Genomic DNA, 22220 nt, shown 5'->3' with positions numbered 1-22220 from the left:
TGCAGATAAGAATAAATCTAAAAGTAACAAGTAATTAAAGAGCAGCAGTAAAATAACAATAGCGAGACTATATACAGGGGGGGGGGGGGGGGGGGGGGTACAAGTACAGAGTCAATGTGCGGGGCACCGGTTAGTTGAGGTAATATCTACATGTAGGTAGAGTTATTAAAGTGACTATGCATAGATGATACCAGAGAGTAGCAGCAGTGTAAAATAAGGGGGGGGGGGGTCAATGTAAATAGTCTGGGTTTGATTAGATGTCCGGGAGTCTTATGGCTTGGGGATAGAAGTTGTTTAGAAGCCTCTTAGAAGCCTCACCTAGACTTAGCGCTCCGGTACCGCTTACCGTGCGGTAGCAGAGAGAACAGTCTATGACTAGGGTGGCTGGAGATTTGACCATTTTTAGGGCCTTCCCCTGACACCACCTGGTGTGGAGGCCCTGGATGGCAGGAAGCTTGGCCCCAGTGATGTACTGGGCCGTACGCACTACACTCTGTAGTGCCTTGCAGTCGGAGGCCGAGCAGTTGCCATACCTTTTGAGGATCTGAGGTCCCATGCCAAATCTTTTCAGTCTCCTGGGGGGGAATATCATGAGTAGGGATGCAATATATAATCGGTGAACATATCGGAAACGGCTGATGCGATGTTAAAAACTGATGTCAAAGCTACTGTGCATTCCTATTTAACGTATATACCCACTTGGGTTGTGCCGTGGTGGAGAGCTTTGTGGGCTATACTCGGCCTTGTCTCAGGATGGTAAGTTGGTGGTTGAAGATATCCCTCTAGTGGTGTGGGGGCTGTGCTTTGGCAATGTGGGTGGGGTTATATTCCTGCCTGTCTTGCCCTGTCCGGGGGTATCGTCGGATGGGGCCACAGTGTCTCCTGACCCCTCCTGTCTCAGTCTCCATGCTGCAGTAGTTTGTGTCGGGGGGCTAGGGTCAGTCTGTTATATCTGGAGTATTTCTCATGTCTTATCCCGTGTCCTTTGTGAATTTAAGTATGCTCTCTCTAATTCTCTCTTTCGCTCGCTCTTTCCTCTCTCTCGGAGGACCTCAGGACTACCTGGCCTGATGACTTCTTGCTGTCCAGTCCACCTGGCTGTGCTGCTGCTCCAGTTTCAACTGTTCTGCCTGCGGCTATGGAACCCTGACCTGTTCACCGGACGTGCTCCCTGTCTCAGACCTGCTGTTTTCAACTCTCTAGAGACAGCAGGAGCGGTAGAGATACTCTGAATGATTGGCTATGAAAAGCCAACTGCCATTTACTCCTGAGGTGCTGACCTGTTGCACCCTCAACAACCACTGTGATTATTGTTATTTGACCCTGCTGGTCATCTATGAACATTTGAACAGCTTGGCCATGTTCTGTTATAATCTCCACCCAGCACAGCCAGAAGAGGACTGGCCACCCCTCATAGCCTGGTTCCTCTCTAGATTTCTTCCTTGGCTCTGGACTTTCTAGGGAGTTTTTCCTAGCCACCGTGCTTCTACACCTGCATTGCTTGCTGTTTGGGGGTTTAGGCTGGGTTTCTGTACAGCACTTCGAGATATCAGCGGATGTAAGATTGAGGTATTTGATTGAGGTACATGACGTAATAACGGCACGTAAAATTTTGCGCTACACGTGCAACACATAATTCCTAACCTAGCCCACACAATGTCTGCTGTGTGGATCGAGGAATCAACAAGTCGAGCAGTCATTTGAAAGAGTAAGAACATTTCAGCGAGACAACTCAAAGGTGAAATGCATTAAAGCCAAGATAATGGAATTCATAGCCCTTGACAATCAACCGTTCTCTGTCGTGGGTGATGTTGGCTTTCGCCGACTGGTCAAGCACCGGTACACACTACCAAGTGTGCTATTTTTCAGATGTTGCCCTACCGGAGTTACACAGTAATAACGTCACTGCTATTAGCTTCACGACATACAGAACATACTATGGAACACCGTTTGGGTCTTTGCGTGTCAAAAGATACAGTAGCACTGTCAAAGCTGTAAAAAAAAAAAATCAGCCACCACTGGCCACGAACGATGCGTTTACAATACCACCTTAGTAATAAAGCATAATTTGTTTGACCGCAACTTCTGGGGTAGCTAGCTTTAGCTTGGTACCTAGCTAGCAACAATTACAACCAGCCTGCAAACGATGACCAGTAGAAACTGCAGTCATTTTCATTATTCTTAGGAATCCTTGTGAGTAAGTATTGTTGTTTGCCTATTGAAATTGCACTTCAGTTCATGAAAACAAATAACTAGCCAGCTAATTAACCCTGTTGCCCAAAGCTTCTGTTATAAGCAACCAGCTAGCTTCATCTGGCTAGTGAGGCTCAACCGGACCGTGTTGTGAAGCTAGCCACAATAAGGATTAAGCACAAGTGGAATTTGCGGTTTGCCTTCAAATTAAAAGTCATTGACAGTTATGCAAATCTATACAAATAGTGTAATTATGCCATACTTTTATTTTGCAAGCTAACCGCAAAGTCCACTATTGTGCCTAATCCTTATTGAGGCAAGCTTCACAGATGGGTCCGACCACCATTAAATCAAATAAGAACTGTCTTGTAAATTAGGATTATTTTAAATGACACCTAGCTATATAGTTAGCTAGCTACCTATAGCTACTGAAACAGATTATGCCGTGTTATTTGACGTGTATCTTTTTTGACACGCAAAGACCCAAGCGGCATTCCATAGAAATCCTGGTTGAGAATGAAACAACGGAACAGCAAGTAAGTGAAAGAAATAGGTTTTGATTACTGATTTACTGGTAGTGGGACATGCGTAAATGCCAACAAAATTACTTTTTGGCCAGTGTGGAGGGTGGGTGTGTGTGTGTAACCTGTTTTTAACTAGGCAAGTCAGTTAAGCACAAATTCTTATTTCCAATGACTGCCAGACGACACTGGGCCAATTGTGCGCAGCCCTATGGGACTCCCAATCACAGGCGGATGTGATTCAGCCTGGATTCGAACCAGGGACTGTAGTGACGCCTCTTGCACTGAGATGCAGTGCCGAAGACCACTGCATGCATGTGTTAACTATTTAACTGTACTAGAATGCTTAAAAGGCCGCTAAAATGTTTGATATCGATATCGGGTTTTTTGGCAAGGAAAATAATGGCCATATCGGTGCATCACTAATCGCGAGTAGCATCGCGATACCACAGTGGGAAAAGATCTGAGTGGCCTAGCATCCTGTTCGCCCCATCCGATGGCCAATACACTTGTTCACATTTTCTAAACATTATGCATGTGCTACACAAAAAAACCTGTCACCGATATTCACACTTCTACTCAAAACTACACATTGAATTTAACGTCACACTATATAATAGAAGACAGCATAGAATCGCTGATTTGCTCATATTTGCAAAGCCCTGCCTATGATTTGGCTGGAGGAATGGGAGGAAGGAATAGACATTCATCATGACTTGCATGTCATTGTGGCAGTAGGAGGAAAACCCTGCATGAAACATTTACTCTTCAGTTAACACAGACAAACACTCTCTCCTTCAAACACGGTCTCCCTCAAAACACACAAACCCATAACCTCTGCTCCCAACTTTAAAAAGTTGGGCACCAAACAGAATGTAAGGAGCACCAGAAAGATAGGATTCATATAGGCCTAATGTAAACTACCTTTGCAGCACATCTCATATAGGCCTAATGTAAACTACCTTTGCAGCACATCTCATGAGTAGCAGCCCCTTTTGCTGTCTTCCTGTGTCAATCAAAATTTGCCGAGACCTACTGTCAAGTTACCAGGTTGTTAGCTAGCTAGGTAACATGACTGAACGACGCATGTTATCCAAACAATAATTAGCAGCCCCGGATTAGTTTAAAAATGGCAAACAACATGGTTTGTGAAATGATATCTAATGTGCGCAAAAATCGCACATCAAGAAAAAAAGGTAGCTCCAGTAATATGAGTAATTTCTTCAACCGTTTGAGCTAGAGACAAGACCTTTCATTTGCTGTAAAGCTGCAAGAATGACCGTCTCGAAGCCGTTTCTCTTGGTTATACCAGGGTTGAAATGATATAGAATGCATCCACTTTGTTCGCTCTGAGCGCTGCTCCAATGTGTCAGATGTAACAACAGAAGACTGATCAGGGTCTGAATAAACGATATGTTAAAAACTGATGGAGGAATAGATGCGTAGGAAGAGCAGCCGGAGAGTGGCTTCGGCTGGTGGATTACAGCCTCCACACCTGATATGCACATGAAACAGGATCTGTCAGCTGGTAATAGCCGGCTTTTGGCCTATCATTTTTGTTGTTGTTGAAAAGCCGATTAATTTAACATTGGAGCCAGCCAATTGTCCAGAAGACAAAATCCCATAGCGGAAAAAAAACTTTTTTACCTATTCATTGGTGAAAATACCAGTCGATGGAAGAACATTGACCAGTCATGCTTATTGGTCAATAGGAAAATATGTCAGGCAGCGCGAGACCAGCAGCATCAAATGGGAGGCAGGCTTCATCAGCGCGTCACACACTACTTTGCAATGTAACCTTTATGTAACTAGGCAAGTCCGTTAAGAACAAATTATTATTTACAATGACTACCTACCCCGGACGACGCTGGGCCAATTGTGCACCGCCCTATGGGACTCCCAATCACGGCCGGTTGTGATACAGCCTGGATGAGATGGAGGCAGTAGGCTATGCATTTGGAAAACATGTAAGAAGATAATTTCTTCTTAAAACAGACTTGCCTAGTTAAATAAAGGTTTTGAAACTTTTTTTTACATTTATTTAACTAGGCAAGTCAGTTATGAACAAATTCTTCTTTTCAATGACGGCCTAGGAACAGTGGGTTAAGTCTTGTTCAGTGGCAGAATGACAGATTTTTACCTTGTCAGCTCGGGGATTCGATCTTGCAACCTTTTGGTTACAAGTCCAACGGTCTAACCACTAGGCCTCCTGCCGCCCCGAAACCTGAACATTTTAATACGAGGTATGTCTTACCTTGTTCAAAGTAGCTGAATAGATTTCCTCTGGGTGGACGCACTAATCAGTTTACGCACCCAATGCACATGGGCCCGTCAGATTTCTCAAATGTCCAGTAAATGTAAATGTTGCCAGTCAAATGACCTGCACCACATTTTCCTAACAGAAACCCTGACATGAAAATTAAGTGGACATTATCAGACCTGCGCATACTAGTGACTAGTTGCTTAAATTTAACAGAATTTATAAACAAAACTGACTTAATAAACATTTTATAAGAGGCAGTAGAGGGCTCTTTAAATCGGTAGGGCCCAACAATTTGGTAGTATCATATGAAACGGTACTACAGTATAAAAAAATGTTGGTACCATAAGTATCATGACGTTTTGGTTCCGTGATATACCGTGGTACAGGTATACCTTGCCACACTAATTGTCTGCATCACAAATGGGAGTGGTGGGAAAAGTACCCAATCGTCATACTTGAGTAAAAGATACTTGAGTCATTTTCGATTAAGGTAAAAGTGAAAGTCACCCAGTAAAACAATACTTGAGTGAAAGTCAAAAAGTATTTGGTTTTAAATATACTTAAGTGTCAACTGTACATGTCACTGATAAAATATACTTTAATATCAGAAGTAAAAGTAGAAATCATTTCACATTCCTCATATTAAGCAAACCAGACAGCACCATTCACATTTTTTTTTTAAAGGATAGCTAGGGGTGTACTCCAACGCTCAGACATCATTTACAAACAAAGCATTTGTGTTTAGTGAGTCCGTCAGATCAGAGGCAGTAGGAATGACTTTGGATGTTCTCTTGAGAAGTGTGTGAATTGGACCATTTTCATGTCCTGCTAAGCATTCGAAATGTAACGAGTTTTGGATGTCAAGGAAAATGTATGGAGTAAAAAGTACATTTTCTTTAGGAATGTCGTGAAGTTAAAAGTAAAAGTAAAAGTTGTCAAAAATATAAATAGTAAAGTAAAGTATAGAGACCGCAAAAAAACAACTTTAGTACTTTCAAGTATTTTATCGAATAGAATATTCAAGTATTCTATTCCCTATATAATGCACTACTTTTGACTAGGATCCAAGTAGTGCGATGGGCCCTGGTCAAAATAGTGCAGTATATACACGGAATAGGAGTGCCACTTGGGAGGCAGCCATCATCCTCTGACTGAACCAGTGGGAATCCCCTCAAGGTATTTCAAGGTGAGGGAAAAAATGTAAAAACATACAAAGACATGACTACGGTTCTCCTGTTCAGTGCATATGCACACAAACGCTTACCAGCATGCATCTAACCGGTATGGAAATCAACTGAGAAAGTGGAGAAGCTTGTACTACTGTAAATGTTGCCTTTTGGTTGCATTAACATGGTGACGCTATCACTCAAAACATTTTCTTCCTTGCTTTTCCTGCAAATATAATGCTCTACATTGACGCTATACAATTTACACACTCATCAGTGTACACACATGCCTGGTGAGAATCCTCCCCCGCTGCATCCACTCCCTGACACAAAGGGAAAACCAATCCATGACCCTATGAATCATTGTCACAATGAATAGAAGGTAGGGCTGGCCGATATCGAATTCATTCTTATTTGTTTTAGCACAAATGTTCCAAATGCCTCTATCGCAAGAACCAAGGTCCAAATATATATATATTTTTTTATTCGTGTTTTGGTCTCCTTCGCTCTTTCTGTGCCATGTGTACTGAGCAAACCTTCCCACTCGCAAGCCACTCCCCAATCACTCACAACAACAAAGACCGTTTCAACTCGCCATTTGCATTTGGAGGTTTGGTCAAACATAACTGGGTACAAGGACACCGAAACACAATAAGACATTTTACTCTAATAAAGAAAACCTTTCTAACAATACCATTTGTATGTCTCAACTTCTCAAATTGTGCGAAGAGCAGAACCTACTAAAACGGGAGTATCAATGAACATTGATTCTGAATGCGCCTCATTGTGGTACCACTTACTGCTAGCAGCATTTGCCACATACTGTTATACTAGCTGTCCTCATACTGTTATACTAGCTGTGCAATGAGCATAAAAAACTATTATATAAGGAATTGGCAGCTTTCTCATTCTGACAAATAAGGTAAACCACTTGATTTCAACATCTGAACAGTGGACAGGCAACCAGTCTGTTCAAACAGTTGGAGATAGACAGAAGAGTCTGTTCTACTTTGTTTGCTTGCAAAAATAACCAAGTTGGCTAGATTTTAAATATAAAAAGATCAGCTGCCTACCAACTAGCACGTGGACTTCTGCTTGAGAGATTGTTTATATGAGACCTGTGCTAATTTTCTATAATGTCTGCTACAAGAAGTTGGTCATTATTAGTAAATGTGCATTATGCATGGTTCTGGTTAAATTTAACAAAAAGGGAATTTTCATAGACAGACTTAAAAGCCAGACCAGTGATTGCAAAAATGATGATTAAATTATTTTCATAAAATAATTACATTAGTGGGTCTTATGGTTGTGGAAGGCTTATATTTAGCCTAGGTATAATTTCACAAGCTCTGAATTCATTAGATTATTGCTGATATTTGAAATGCAGTGCATTTCACCTTTAAATAAGCTTTGTTGAACAGTTAGAGGAAACATTCAAACGGAGATTTATATCGTGAATTGCCCGTAAGTTTGTAATAATCAGATATTTTTAAGCCATAATCGCCCAGCCCTGATAGGTGCTTCATCTTCACCCATATCTATGGGGAAAACGTTTTGGGGTAAAGTTTACTCTAGGTACTGATCTAGGAACAGCTTCCCCTCCTCCAATCCTAACCTTAACCATTACCAGGGTAAATGAAATACTGACTCAAGATCAGCACCATGGAAAACACTGTACACAGGTGCACTATTAGAATGAGGTGTCAGTGTACAGAAACGTGACGCTGTAGTTGGCAGGAACAGTGGTTGTATTTTTAGATCAGGGGCTATAACTAAGCTCCGCACTTGGATACGGGAGAGCCTTGTAGCCACGGGACTCAACTTGATTCATATTAATGACATTGCGGCTCGTGATTGGCTCCTCAAAAAGCGAGGCTGGGTGGGAGCAACGAGCATCCGTGAGTAACAGATTGTGTGTATTTTTAACCGTGTGGATGTGTACATTGAATATGTGAACTCCATGCATGCATGTTTGTATCTGAGCATCGGGGTACTTCTGCCCAGTACACCCAAACCAGTCTACCACACCCTCTTTGAAATGCACAAAGAAAAATGTGAGTGAACCGTAATGAACAAACACACTGAATTTGAGCATTAACTTTGGTTTTTATTCATGATTTGCGTCATTCACCGTCTCGGACCACATATGTGTCTTGCACAGTCTTGCTCTTAAGCGCCCCTCTAGAGAGTTTCCATACATCACAGCAACGTCAGCCCTCTCACACACCCGGCACTCACACGTGCGCACACAAGCATGCACTCACACATTTCTCAATAAACTACAAAGTAACCACACAGACATCCCTTTTTACCTCGTCCTCTATTCCCATGACTCTTTGCGTCCGAGGCACCCCTTAGGGTGGCCTCTTGATGCCTGACTGGCTGATGAGGAGTGACAGGCATGTGGGCCAGACCTCCCGCTCCCATGACGCAAGTAGCAAAAGGAGACTAGTCTGATCTACTGCAGAGAGCTGGCTTGCGTTCAGCAGGCACCACCGTATGAAAGCGTCCTCAAACGGGGAATGAAAATGTGTGTTTTATTATCAGTCAATTTTAGAGTATTACTGCCTCGGTTGGTGCCACTCCCGCCCCAAAGAAAATCTGGTTTCATGCTCCCTGACCTTGTACCTGTGTTAGGACAAACCAATCTAATTAAGCTAAATGAAAGCTGCAATGTAGTGATGCACCGATGACAATTTTGGCCGATACCAATATACAAATATTTTCATTGCCAAAAAACACCGATACCGATAACCGATATTAAAAATGAGAGCGGCCTTTTAAGCATTCACATGGACGCAGCGGTCTAAGGCACTGCATTTCATCCAGGCTGTATCATATCCGGCCGTGATTGGGAGTCCCATAGGGCGCACACAATTGGCCCAACGTCGTCCGGGATGTCATTGTAAATAATAATTTGTTCTTAACTGACTTGTCTAGTTAAATAAAGGTTACACACACAGAACAAAAAGTAATTTTGTTGGCATGTCAGTTAATGTCATGTCCCCACTACCAGTAAAACATAATCAAAACCTATTTATTTCAATTACTTGCTGTTTCGTTGTTCAGTCGTTTAATTCTCAACCAGGATTTCTATGGAACGCCGTTTGGGTCTTTGCGTATCAAAAAAGATACACGTCAAAATCTGTTTCAGTAGCTATAGTTAGCGAGCTAACTATATAGTTAGGTGTCATCTAAAAATAACCCTAATTTAAAAGACAGTTCTTTGATTAATGGTGGTCGGACCCATCCATGTAAAGCTAGCCACAATAGTGGACTTCGCGGTTAGCCTTCAAAATAAAAGTATGGCAAAATTCTACTGTTTGTATTCATTTGCATCACTGTCAATGACATCCTTTTTTTTCACAAGACTGCTTCGATCACGTTGACTGAGATATGTTCCGGGTAGCATCGAACAACATTGTTCACTGATTCAGTGAGCGAGTTTATTAGCAAGTGCATCGGTGATGTTCTACCCACGGCGAATATTAAAACCTTCCACAATCAGAAACTGTGGATTGATGACAGCATTCGCGCAAAACTGAAAGCGCAAACCACTGCTTTCAATCAGGGCAAGGCGACCAGAAACATGCCCGAATACAAACAGTGTAGCTATTTCCTCCGCAAGGCAATCAAACTAGCTAAGCGTCAGTATAGGAGTAGGGGTCGACCGATTAATCGGAATGGCCGATTAATTAGGGCCGATTTCAAGTTGTCATAACAATCGGTAATCTGCATTTTTGGACACCGATTATGGCCGATTGCACTGCACTCCATGAGGAGACTGCATGGCAGGCTGACTACCTGTTATGCGAGTGCAGCAAGGAGCCAAGGTATGGTCCTAGCTAGCATTAAACTTATAAAAAACTATCAATCGTAGTTAACTACACATGGTTGATGATATTACTAGTTTATCTAGCTTGTCTTGCATATAATCGACTCAAACGGGTGATTTAACTAGCACATTCGCGAAAAAAGTACTGTTGTTGCACCAATGTGTACCTAACCATAAACATCAATGCCTTTCTTAAAATCAATACACAAGTATATATTTTTAAACCTGCACATTTAGTTAATATTGCCTGCTAACATGAATTTCTTTTAACTAGGGAAATTGTGTCACTTCTCTTGCGTTCTGTGCAAGCAGTCAGGGTATATGCAGCAGTTTGGGTCGCCTGGCTCGTTGCGAACTGTGTGAAGACCATTTCTTCCTAACAAAGACCGTAATTAATTTGCCAGAATTGTACATAATTATGACATAACATTGAAAGTTGTGCAATGTAACAGCAATATTTAGACTTAGGGATGCCACCCTTTAGATAAAATACGGAACGCTTCCGGTATTTCACTGAAAGAATCCAAAATGATAGTTTCCGGATTTGACCATATTAATGACCTACGGCTCGTATTTCTGTGTGTTTATTATAATATAATTAAGTCTATTATTTGATAGAGCATTCCGACTGAGTGGTGGCAGGCAGCAGCAGGCTTGTAAGCATTCATTCAAAGAGCACTTTCCTGCTTTTGGCAGCAGCTCTTCAAGCATTGCGCTGTTTATGACTTCAAGCCTATCAACTCCTGAGATTAGGCTGGTAATAACCAGCTGGCTGGTGTGTTTACGGACATATTCAATCAATCCCTATCCCAGTCTGCTGTTCCCACATGCTTCAAGAGGGCCACCATTGTTCCTGTTCCCAAGAGAGCTAAGGTAACTGAGCTAAACAACTATCGCCCCGTAGCACTCACTTCCGTCATTATGAAGTGCTTTGAGAGTCAAGGATCATATCACCTCCACCCTACCTGACACCCTAGACCCACTGCAATTTGCTTACCGCCCCAATAGGTCCACAGATGACAAAATCGCAAATAACATTGCCCTAACCCATCTGGACAAGAGGAATACCTATGTATGAATGCTGTTCATCGACTAGAGCTCAGCATTTAACACCATAGTATCCTCCAAACTCATCATTAAGATTGAGACCCTGGGTCTCGAACCCAACCTGTGCAACTAGGTCCTGGACCTCCTGACGGGACGCCCCCGGGTGGTGAGGGTAGGAAACAACACCTCCACCTCGCTGATCCTCAACACTGGGGCCCCCCAAGGGTGCGTTCTCAGCCCTCTCCTGTACTCCCTGTTCACCCATGACTGCGTGGCCATGCACGCCTCCAACTCAATCATTTAGCTTGCAGACGACACTACAGTGGTAGTGAACTTCAGGAAACAGCAGAGGAAGCACCCCCCTACCCACATCAACGGGAAAGTTAAGTTCCTCAGCGTACACATCACGGACAAAACTGAAATGGTCCACCCATACAGACAGCGTGGTGAAGAAGGCGCAACAGCGCCTCTTCAACCTCAGGAGACTGAAGAAATTTGGCTTGTCACCAAAAACACTCAAACTTTTACAGATGCACAATCGAGAGCATGCTGTCGGGCTGTATAACCTCCTGGTACAGCAACTGCTCCGCCCAAAACAGCAAGGTTCTCAAGAGGGTAGTGAGTAGAGGTCGACCAATTAATCGGAATGGCCAATTAATTAGGGACGATTTCAAGTTTTCATAACAATCAGAAATCTCTATTTTTGGGAGCCGATTTCCGATTATTTAAAAAATATATATTTTTGATATACCTTTTATTTAACTAGGCAAGTCAGTTAAGAACACATTCTTATTTTCAATGACTGCCTAGGAACTGTGGGTTAACTGCCTTGTTCAGGGACAGATTTTCACCGTGTCAGCTCAGGGGTTTCAATCTTGCAACCGCAGTTAACTAGTCCAACGCTCTAACCATTGCACTCCACGAGTAGCCTGCCTGTTACATAAATGCAGTAGAAGCCAAGGTAAATCGCTAGCTAGCATTAAACTTATCTTATAAAAAACAACCAATCAATCAATCATAATCACTAGTTGTTATAACTACTAATCCAGTTTAGCAGGCAATATTAACCAGGTGAAATTGTGTCATTTCTCTTGCGTTCATTGCACACAACAGTTTGGGCCGCCTGGCTCACTGCGAACTGATTTGCCAGAATTGTACGTAATTATGACATACATTGCACAACCTTCAATGTAACAAGAATATTTAGACTTAGGGATGCCACCCGTTAGATAAAATACCGAACGGTTCCGTATTTCACTGAAATAATAAACGTTTTGTTTTCGAAATTATAGTTTCCGATTCGACCATATTAATGACCAAAGGCTCGTATTTCTGTGTGTTATTATGTTATAATTAAGTCTGATTTGATAGAGCAGTCTGACTGAGCAGCAGCAGGCCCATAATCATTCATTAAAACAGCACTTTCGTGCGTTTTGCCAGCAGCTTTTCGCAAGCACAGCGCTGTTTATGACGTCAAGCCTATCAGCCTAATGGCTGGTGTAACTAATGTGAAATGGCTAGCTAGTTAGCTGGGTGTGCGCTAATACTGTTTCAAATGTCACTCGCTTTTAGATTTGGAGAAGTTATTCCCCGGCTTTTGTGGAGCGATGGGTAACGATGCTTCGAGTGTGGCTGTTGTCGATGTGTTCCTGGTTCGAGCCCAGGTAGAGGCGAGGAGGGGGACGGAAGCTATACTGTTACACTGGCCATACTATAGTGCCTATAAGAACATCCAATAGTCAAAGGTATATGAAATACAAAATGATAGAGAGAAATAGTCCTATAAATACTATATTAACTACAACCTAAAACCTCTTACCTTGGAATATTGAAGTCTCATGTTAAAAGGAACCACCAACTTTCATATGTTCTCATGTTCTGAGCAAGGAACTTAAACGTTAGCTTTTATACATGGCACATATTTTACATGGCACATTACTTTCTTCTCCAACACTTTGTTTTTGCATTATTTAAACCAAATTGAACATGTTTCATTATTTATTTGAGGCTAAATTGATTTGATTTATATTTTATATTAAGTTAAAATAAGTGTTAATTCAGCATTGTTGTAATTGTCATTATTACAAATAAATTTGTAAAAAAAAAATTGTCAGATTAGTCGGTATTGGCTTTTTTGGCCCTCCAATAATCGTCATTGGTATCGGCGTTGAAAAATCATAAATCAGTCAACCTGTAGTAGTGAGGTCTGCACAATGCATCACCGGGGGCAAACTACCTGCCCTCCAGGACACCAACACCACCTGATGTCACAAGAAGGCCAAAAAGAACATCAAGGACAACAACCACCCGAGCCACTGCCTGTTCACCCCGCTATCATCCAGAAGGTGAGGTCAGTACAGGTGCATCAAAGCTGGGACCGAGAGACTGAAAAACAGCTTCTATCTCAAGGCCATCAGACTGTTAAACAACAATCACTAACATTGAATGGCTGCTGCCAACATTCTGACTCAAATCTCTAGCAACTTTAATAATTAAAAATTGGATGTAATAAATGTATCACTAGTCACTTTACATGTCTACATACCCTACATTACTCATCTCATATGTATATACTGTACACTATCTACTGCATCTTGCCTATGACGTTCGGACATCGCTCATCCATATATTTCTATGTACATATTCTTATTCATTCCTTTGTTGTTGTGAAATTGATAGATTACATGTTAGATATTACTGCATGGTCGGAACTAGAAGCACACGCATTTCTCTACACTCGTATTAACATCTGCTAACCATGTGAATGTGACCAATAACATTTTATTTGACTTGGGATTTGATTTATTTTGAAGGCAAACCACAAATTCCTCACTAGCCAGCTGAAGCTAGCTGGCTGGTTATAACGTTAGCTTTGGGCAACAGGGTTAAGTAGCTGGCTAGCTATTTATTTTCATGAACTGAAGTGCAATTTCAATAGGCGAACAACAAGTGGCAACCTAGCTGATACTTACAAGGATTCCTAAATCATTGCTAAGAATAATGAAAATGACTGCAGTTTCTACTGGTCAATGTTTTCAGACTGGTTGTATTGGTACTAGCTAGGTACCAAGCTAAAGCTAGCTTCGGTCAAACAAATGACGATTTATTTCCAATGTGGTATTGTAAACACATCGTTCGTGGCCACTGTTTGCTGAACATTTTTACAACTGACCGTGCTACTGTATCTTTTTTGACACGCAAAGACCCAAACGGTGTTCCATAATATGTCCTGTATGTCGTGAAGGTAATAGCAGTGACGCTATTACTGTGTAACTCCGGTAGGGCAACATCTGAAAGATAGCACACTTGGTAGTGTCGACCAGTCGGCAAAAGCCAACATCACCCACGACAGAGAACAGTTGATTGTCAAGGGCAATGAATTCCATTATCTTGGTTTTAATGCATTTTGCCTTTGAGTTGTCTCGCTGAAACGTTCTTACTCTTTCAAATGACTGCTCGACTTGTTGACTGCTCAGTCAAATACATATGCACGGTAGCTTTGACATCGGTTTTTAACTTCACTAGGGTAGGGGGCAGCATTCAGAATTTTGGATGAAAAGCGTGTCCAAATTAAACTGCCTGCTACTTAGGTCCAGAAGCTAGGGTATGCATATAATTAGTAGATTTGGATAGAAAACACTAACGTTTCCAAAACTGTTAAAATAATGTCTGTGAGTATAACAGAACTGATATGGCAGGCGAACAACCGAGGAAAATCCAAACAGGAAGTACTATTATTTTGAAAGTCTGTTTTTCCATTGAAAGCCTATCCACCATACAAAGATGGGTCTAGGACCCAGTTCACGATCTCTATGGCTTCCTCAACATAACCAGTCTTTAGGCATTGTTTCAGGCGTTTTCTCTGAAAAATTAGGGAGATACCGCACTTTCAATGAGAGGACAGTGAATTTCCAGACATGAACCAAGCACGTGATCGGGAGTGCGTATTTCTTGTTTACCTTTTCCATTGACTAAACTTTTGTCCGGTTGAAATATTATTGATTATGTATGACAAAAACAACCTGAGGATTGATTTTAAACATAATTTGGCATGTTTCTACTATCTTTTATTGTACTTTTTTGACTTTTCGTCTTGGAGTTGAGAGCGCATTGTGCCTTTGGATTTCTGAACTAAACGCACCAACAAAACGGAGGTCTTTGGACATAAAGATTAACTTTATCGAACAAAACAAACATTTATTGTCTAACATGGAGACCTGGGAGTGCCACCAGATGAAGATCAAAGGTAAGTGATTCATTTTAATGCAATTTCTGACTTTTGTGACACTCTCCTTGGTTGGAAAATGGCTGTATGGGTTTCTGTGTCTAGGCGCTGACCTAACATTATCGCAAAGTGTGCTTTCACAGTAAAGCCTATTTGAAATCAGACACTGTGGCTGGATTTACAAGAAGTTATCTTTAAAATGGTTGTACTTGTATGTTTGAGGAATGTTTTTTTTTTTTTTCTCCCCAATTTCGTGGTATCCAATTGTTGTAGTAGCTACTATCTTGTCTCATCGCTACAACTCCCGTACGGGCTCGGGAGAGACGAAGGTTGAAAGTCATGCGTCCTCCGATACACAACCCAACCAAGCCGCTCTGCTTCTTAACACAGCACGCATCCAACCCGGAAGCCAGCCGCACCAATGCGCCGGAGGAAACACCGTGCACCTGGCCACCTTGGTTAGCGCACACTGCGCCCAGCCCGCCACAGGAGTCGCTGGTGCGCGATGAGACAAGGACACCCCTACCGACCAAGCCCTCCCTAACCCGGGCGACACTAGGCCAATTGTGCGTCGCCCCATGGACCTCCCGGTCGCGGCCGGTTACGACAGAGCCTGGGCGCGAACCCAGGGACTCTGATGGCACAGCTGGTGCTGCAGTACAGCACCCTTAACCACTGCGCCACCCGGGAGGCCCTTGTTTGAGGAATTTTAATTATGGGGTTTCTGTTTTGAATTTGGTGCCCTGCAATTTCACTGGCTGTTGTCGAGGTGGGACCTTGTACCAGAGATGTTAACCTCTCTGATCTCCCCATCCCGGATCCGGTATCGTGAATACAGACTCAAGCTCATTACCATAACGCAACGTTAACTATTCATGAAAATCGCAAATGAAATGAAATAAGCCATCTCTCAAGCTTAGCCTTTTGTAAACAACACTCATCTCAGAATTTCAAAATATGCTTCTCAACCATAGGAAAACAATCATTTGTGTAAAAGTAGCTAGCTAGCGTAGCATTTAGCGTTAGCATTAGCGTTAGCATCCAGCACGCAACATTTCAACAAAAACATAAAATCCTTAAAATAAAATCATTTACCTTTGAAGAACTTCGGATGTTTTCAATGAGGAGACTCTCAGTTAGATAGCAAATGCTCAGTTTTTTCAAAAAAGATTCTTTGTGTATTAGAAATAGCTCCGTTTTGTACATCACATTTGGCTACAAAAAACCCAGAAAATTCAGTCCTCAAAACGCGAACTTTTTTCCAAATTAACTCCATAATATCGACTGAAAACATGGCAAACGTGGTTTAGAATCAATCCTCTAGGTGTTTTTCACATATCTCTTCGCTGATATATCGTTCGTGGAAGCATGGTTTCTCCTCTCAATCAAATGGAAAAAAACTTGCAGCTGGCTTTGCGCACCAATTTCGACGCAGGACACCAGGCGGACACTTGGAAAATGTAGTCTCTTATGGTCAATCTTCCAATGATATGCCTACAAATGCGTCACAATGCTGCCGACATCTTGGGGAAACGGCAGAAGGTCTAAGCTTATTCCTGTCGCATTCACAGCCATATAAGGAGACATTAGAAAACAGAGCTTCAGAAATTCTGCTCATTTCCTGTTTGACGTTTCATCTTGGTTTCGCCTGTAGAATGTGTTCTGGGGCACTTACAGACAATATCTTTGCAGATTCTGAAACTTCAGAGTGTTTTCTTTCAAAAACTGTCAAGAATATGCATAGTCGAGCATCTTTTCGTGACAAAATATTGCGCTTAAAACGGGAACGTTTTTTATCTATCTATTTCTATGCGTCCGTTTTTATGTTTTGTTTTTGCATCTTTAACTTTCTTTATTTTACCCCAGTGTCAAACAGCTTAAAATACAATATTTTCGGTTATGGAAAATATATTTCACATCAATTTAGATGGTACAATGATTCTCAACAATATATATTGCTTGTTTTGTCACAAACTGAAATTAGGTTAACATTAAGAATTTTAGCAACCAGGTAATGGATTCATCAGGATACAAGATGGTGCCGGAGAACAAGGCTGACATTTTACATATTCCTAACCAATTGTGTTTCTTTGCATGGTCTGTAACTTATCATTTTACTTTTTTTGTACATCATGTTGCTGCTACAGTCTCTTATGACCGAAAATAACTGCTGGATATCAGAACTGCAATTACTCACCACGGACTGGCAGAATCCTTTTTTTCCATTAACGAGTTCGACGTGAATGATATACTGCTTTCCCGGAAACCGGCCAAGATCCGTCATTTGCATTTAGAGAGGGCGAAGAAAAAGGGGTCAGAGGGCTGGGCTGCCTTCTGAGAATTTGTAGTCGATCAAATAAACCCCACTTCTTTCCATTCTGCTTGCAAACGTGCAATTTTTGGAAAATAAAATCGATGACCTACAAGGAAGATTAAACTACCAACAGGACATTCAAAACTAATATCTTATGCTTCACAGAGTCGTGGCTGAACGACGACATTATCAACTTACAGCTGGCTGGTTAAATGCTGTATCGGCAGGACAGAACAGCGTCAGGTAAGACAAGGGGAAGCGGACTATGTATTTTTGTAAATAACAGCTGGCGCACGATATCTATGGAGATCTCAAGGTTTGCTCGCTTGAGGTATCTCATGATAAGCTGCAGACCACACTATCTACCAAGAGAGTTTATCTGTATTTTTCAAAGCTGTTGACAAACCACCATAGACTGATGCTGGCACTAAGAACGCACTCCTTGAGCTATATACCACCATAATCAAACAGGAAAACGCTCAACCAGAGGCGGCGCTCCTAGTAGCCTTACATCCGTGTTACCAAATTTCATGTTAAATATGCAACCATAGGGGGGAGAAAAAAAAAACACAAAAAACTCTGGACCACCTTTACCCCACAAAGCTCTCCCTCGCCGTCCATTTGGCAAATCTGACCATAATTCTATCCTCCTGATTCCTGCTTACAAGCAAAACTACAGCAGGAAGCGCTAGTGACTAGATCAATAAAAAAAAAAGTGGTCAGATGAAGCAGATGCTAAGCTACAGCTGGAATATGTTCCGGGATTCCGCCGATGGCATTGAGGAGTACACCACATCAGTCATTGGATTCATCAATAAGTTTATTGATGACGACGTCCCCACATTGACCATACATACCCCAACCAGAAGCCATGGATTACAGGCAACATCAGCACTGAGCTAAAGGCTAGAGCTGCCTCTTTCAAGGAGCGGGACTCTAGCCCGGAAGCTTATAAGAAATCCTGCTATGCCCTCCGATGACCCATCAAACAGGCAAAGCGTCAATACAGGACTAAGAGAGAATCGTACTACACTGTCTCTGACGCTCGTCGGATGTGGCAGGGTTTGCAAACCATTACAGACTACAAAGGGAAGCACAGCCAAGAGCTGCCCAGTGCCACGAGCCAAACTACTTCTATACTCGCTTCGAGACAAATAGCACTGAAACATGCATGAGAGCACCAGCTGTTCCGGAAGACTGTGTGATCACACTCTCCGCAGCCGATGTGAGTAAGTAAGATCTTTAAACAGGTCAACATTCACAAGGCCGCAGGCCCAGACGGATTACCAGGATGTGTACTGCGAGCATGCACGTGCCTTCCCACTGGAGACTAGATTCAATTCCTGCATCTTGTATTCCTGCTATATCTCCTCCTTCCATTCTCTCTCTGTTTCTAAACTATCTGTAATAAAGCATAAAAAAATAAAAAAGGGAAGTGGAATTCCACTCTAAAATATATCAAAATGATCCTTCTAGGACAAGCAGTACTACTGCATTATGGCTGTCATGTTGTCCAGGCAAAGCTTAGACCAGTGAGTTCCATAAGTGCCAGCTGCCAGCCAAATAGCTGACGACTAACCCTTACGTTATTGGGGTGTTAAAGATGTCACCAAATTTGATTTTGTAGGGCAAAAGTTTTGTGGTGGGGGATGCCACCGCACCCCCTAGCTTGCTACTAATTTTATTCCAGTGTCATATACCCATTGGTGCCTTGTAAGACACTTATTTATTAAAGTAATATGTGCACAAAACAAAAAACTAAATTACATTTAGCATTTTATACACAGATAGCCATAGTAAGAACAGCTGCCATGTTGTCACATTATACAAACACATGTTTCGTTCTCCCCATGTAGAAAAAGATGATGAAACCCTATCACAGAAGAAGCCGTACAAATGGGTGGGAGGGTGATCAGCCACATAGGAATGAGTGAGGACATCTACGAAGTGATGTGCACAGTGCTTTCACAGTGTATGAACTTCAAAATATGGTGAACATATATCACACAGGTTTGTGTAGGCATGTGTATATGTGCTGACAACATACATAAGAGCAAACACCACAATGAATGTGTCGCAGACACACACAGACAATGTGTGGAAAAGTCAGGGAGCAGAAAGGTCACCTACCTGCTTAGAATGCAAGATGCGAAACTAAAGAAGAGATGGAAAGAGGGAGAGAGAAAGGCAAAACGCTAAATGATGGAGCAACACGAAGCAGGAGAGGGGTGGGGCCTCTTTCTCACGACACCCAAAAATCGGCCCCAAAAATCTCCCCCAACAATAGTGACAGATCAATTGATCACATTTGGATGCTGTCCTATCCCTTTGTTCCACTCACTACCATCTTCGCGTTCCAAATATTACCGACTTGTCTTTCGTGAACGCAATAGAGTCTAGTTCTGACACGGCAGACAGACCAGAGGGGTACCAGCCCAGGGAATATGCAGTGTTAACTAGTATTGTATTATTATTACTCAATAGTAGTACAACTAACATCATTATCCAGCTAAGGAGCGACACCGGACTGGAGGAGATTGCGTCTGCAATGTTGACAGGAAGCTCTGGAAGATAGACTTTTCATCCCGTCGACCCCAGACGACCAGAGTTTATTATTTAACTAGGCAAGTCAGTTAAGAAAAAATTATTATTTACAATGATGGCCTACCCCTGCCAAACTCTAACCCGGACAGCACTGGGCCAAATTGTGCGCCGCCCTATGGGACACCCAATCACGGCCGGTTGTGATACAGCCTGTAATCGAACTGTAGTGGTCAGTGTCCCCAATCACTGCCCTGGGGTATTGGGATATTATTTTAAACCAGAGGAAAGAGTGCCTCTACTGGCCCTCCAACACCACTTCCAGCAACATCTGGTCTCCCATCCAGAAACTGACCAGTACCAACCCTGCTTAGCTTCAGAAGCAAGCCAGCAGTAATATGTAGGGTGGTATGCTGCTGAAGGTATAGAAGGTAAAGTAAAAACGCAAACTGGTCCGTGCATAAATGCCGGTATATAGTAAAATACAGTATACCGCACAGCCCTAGTATGGAATGGGAGAAGTTTTACATTACGGCAGCCTTATAATACTAAAGTTATGCTTAGGAAATAGCCTATGTAAGCACTGGGACCAGACATTGTCATGGGCATTTATAACACACCATGTTATTGAGAACCATTTTGTCAAATTAGATATACAAATGTATCTCATTTGAATTTAACACTACCCTGACATCATTCTGTTATTATTTTTCTCAATGGGCTCCACACAAAACATACCCATTTGACTACCAAACAAATTATTTTCAGAGGTCCTTAAGGATGCTCCTTTCTCTTCATTCTTAATATGCAATTTGTAATGCATTCTTGTGCATTGAGCTGAGCAACTGGCATGGCAAAATCTAGGGGATATTTTTAGCAAGATATTTCAAAATTCCACCAATAGCGTGAGGCGCTATTTGTTGGTTTAACAACAACATATTTTTAGTTAGCTAGTCATATTACTTAGCTAGCAACCTGAACTTGACCACTGACTAGGCTATGCACAAACTTGAATTACAAAGTCACACTGCACCTAACATCATTACTAAAATTTAGACATACAACACCCAGTCTCAAGGATGGCTAACCCTGTAAAACGGATAACTTAAATGTTTCACAATGGCTTGTGAAAGTATTCACCCCCCTTGGCATTTTTCCAATTAAAATAGATTTTTGGGTGGTTTGTATCATTTGATTTACACAACATGCCTACCACTTTGAAGATGCAAAATATTTGACCAAAAAACAAAGTCAATACTTTGTAGAGCCACCTTTTGCAGCAATTACAGATGCAAGTCTCTTGGGACATGTCTCTATAAGCTTGGCACAACTTGCCACTGGGATTTTTGCCCATTCTTCAAGGCAAAACTGCTCCTTCAAGTTGGATGGGTTCCGCTGGTGTACAGCAATCTAAGTCATATCACAGATTCTCAATTGGATTGAGGTCTGGGCTTTGATTAGGCCATTCCAATACATTTAAATGTTTCCCCTTAAACCACTTGAGTGTTGCTGTTAGGTGAACCTCCGTCCCCGTCTCAAATCTCCGGAAGACAAACAGGTTGCCCTCAAGAATGTCCCTGTATTTAGTACTATCCATCATTCCTTCAATTCTGACCAGTTTCCCAGTCCCTGCCGATGAAGAACATGCCAACAGCATGATGCTGCCACCCCCATGCTTCACTGTGGGGATGGTGTTCTCAGGGGTGATGTGAGGTGTTGGGTTTGCCCCAGACATAGCGTTTTCCTTGATGGACAAAAAGCTCAATTTTAGTCTCATCTGACCAGAGTACCTTCTTCTATATGTTTTTGGCGTCTCCCACAGGCCTTTTAGCGAACACCAAAAGTGTTTGCTTATTTTTTTCTTTAAATTAAGCAATGTCTTTCTTCTGGCCACTCTTCCGTAAAGCCCAGCTCTGTGGAGTGTACGGCTTAAAGTGATCTGATGGACAAATAACTCCAATCTCCGCTGTGGAGCTTTGCAGCTCCTTCAGGTTGATCTTTGGTCTCTTTGTTGCCTCTCTGATTAATGCCCTCCTTGCCTGGTCTGTGAGTTTTGGTGGGCGGCCCTCTCTGGGCAGGTTTGTTGTGGTGCCACAACTTTGTCCCTGACCTGTT

At 42.2% G+C, this 22220-nt stretch overlaps 1 protein-coding gene across 4 annotated transcripts in view; it reads right to left on the bottom strand.

Moving 5' to 3' along the window:
• Positions 1-22220, bottom strand: part of LOC110486072 (serine/threonine-protein kinase MARK1) — a 93844-nt gene that overhangs the window by 33789 nt on the left and 37835 nt on the right. For 2 of the 4 annotated variants that reach the window (XM_021557398.2, XM_021557399.2), the window contains exon 4: positions 19695-19718. The exons of the other annotated variants lie outside the window; for them this stretch is intronic. In XM_021557398.2, coding sequence (XP_021413073.1) covers positions 19695-19718 — 24 coding nt within the window. The remainder of the gene's footprint in view (positions 1-19694; positions 19719-22220) is intronic. 4 annotated transcript variants of the gene reach the window in all.

Source organism: Oncorhynchus mykiss, chromosome 13 (assembly GCF_013265735.2).
Source record: "Oncorhynchus mykiss isolate Arlee chromosome 13, USDA_OmykA_1.1, whole genome shotgun sequence".
NCBI lineage: Eukaryota > Metazoa > Chordata > Actinopteri > Salmoniformes > Salmonidae > Oncorhynchus > Oncorhynchus mykiss.
Note: the sequence above shows the minus strand (reverse complement) of the source record. Positions and strands in the feature narration are given on the sequence as shown.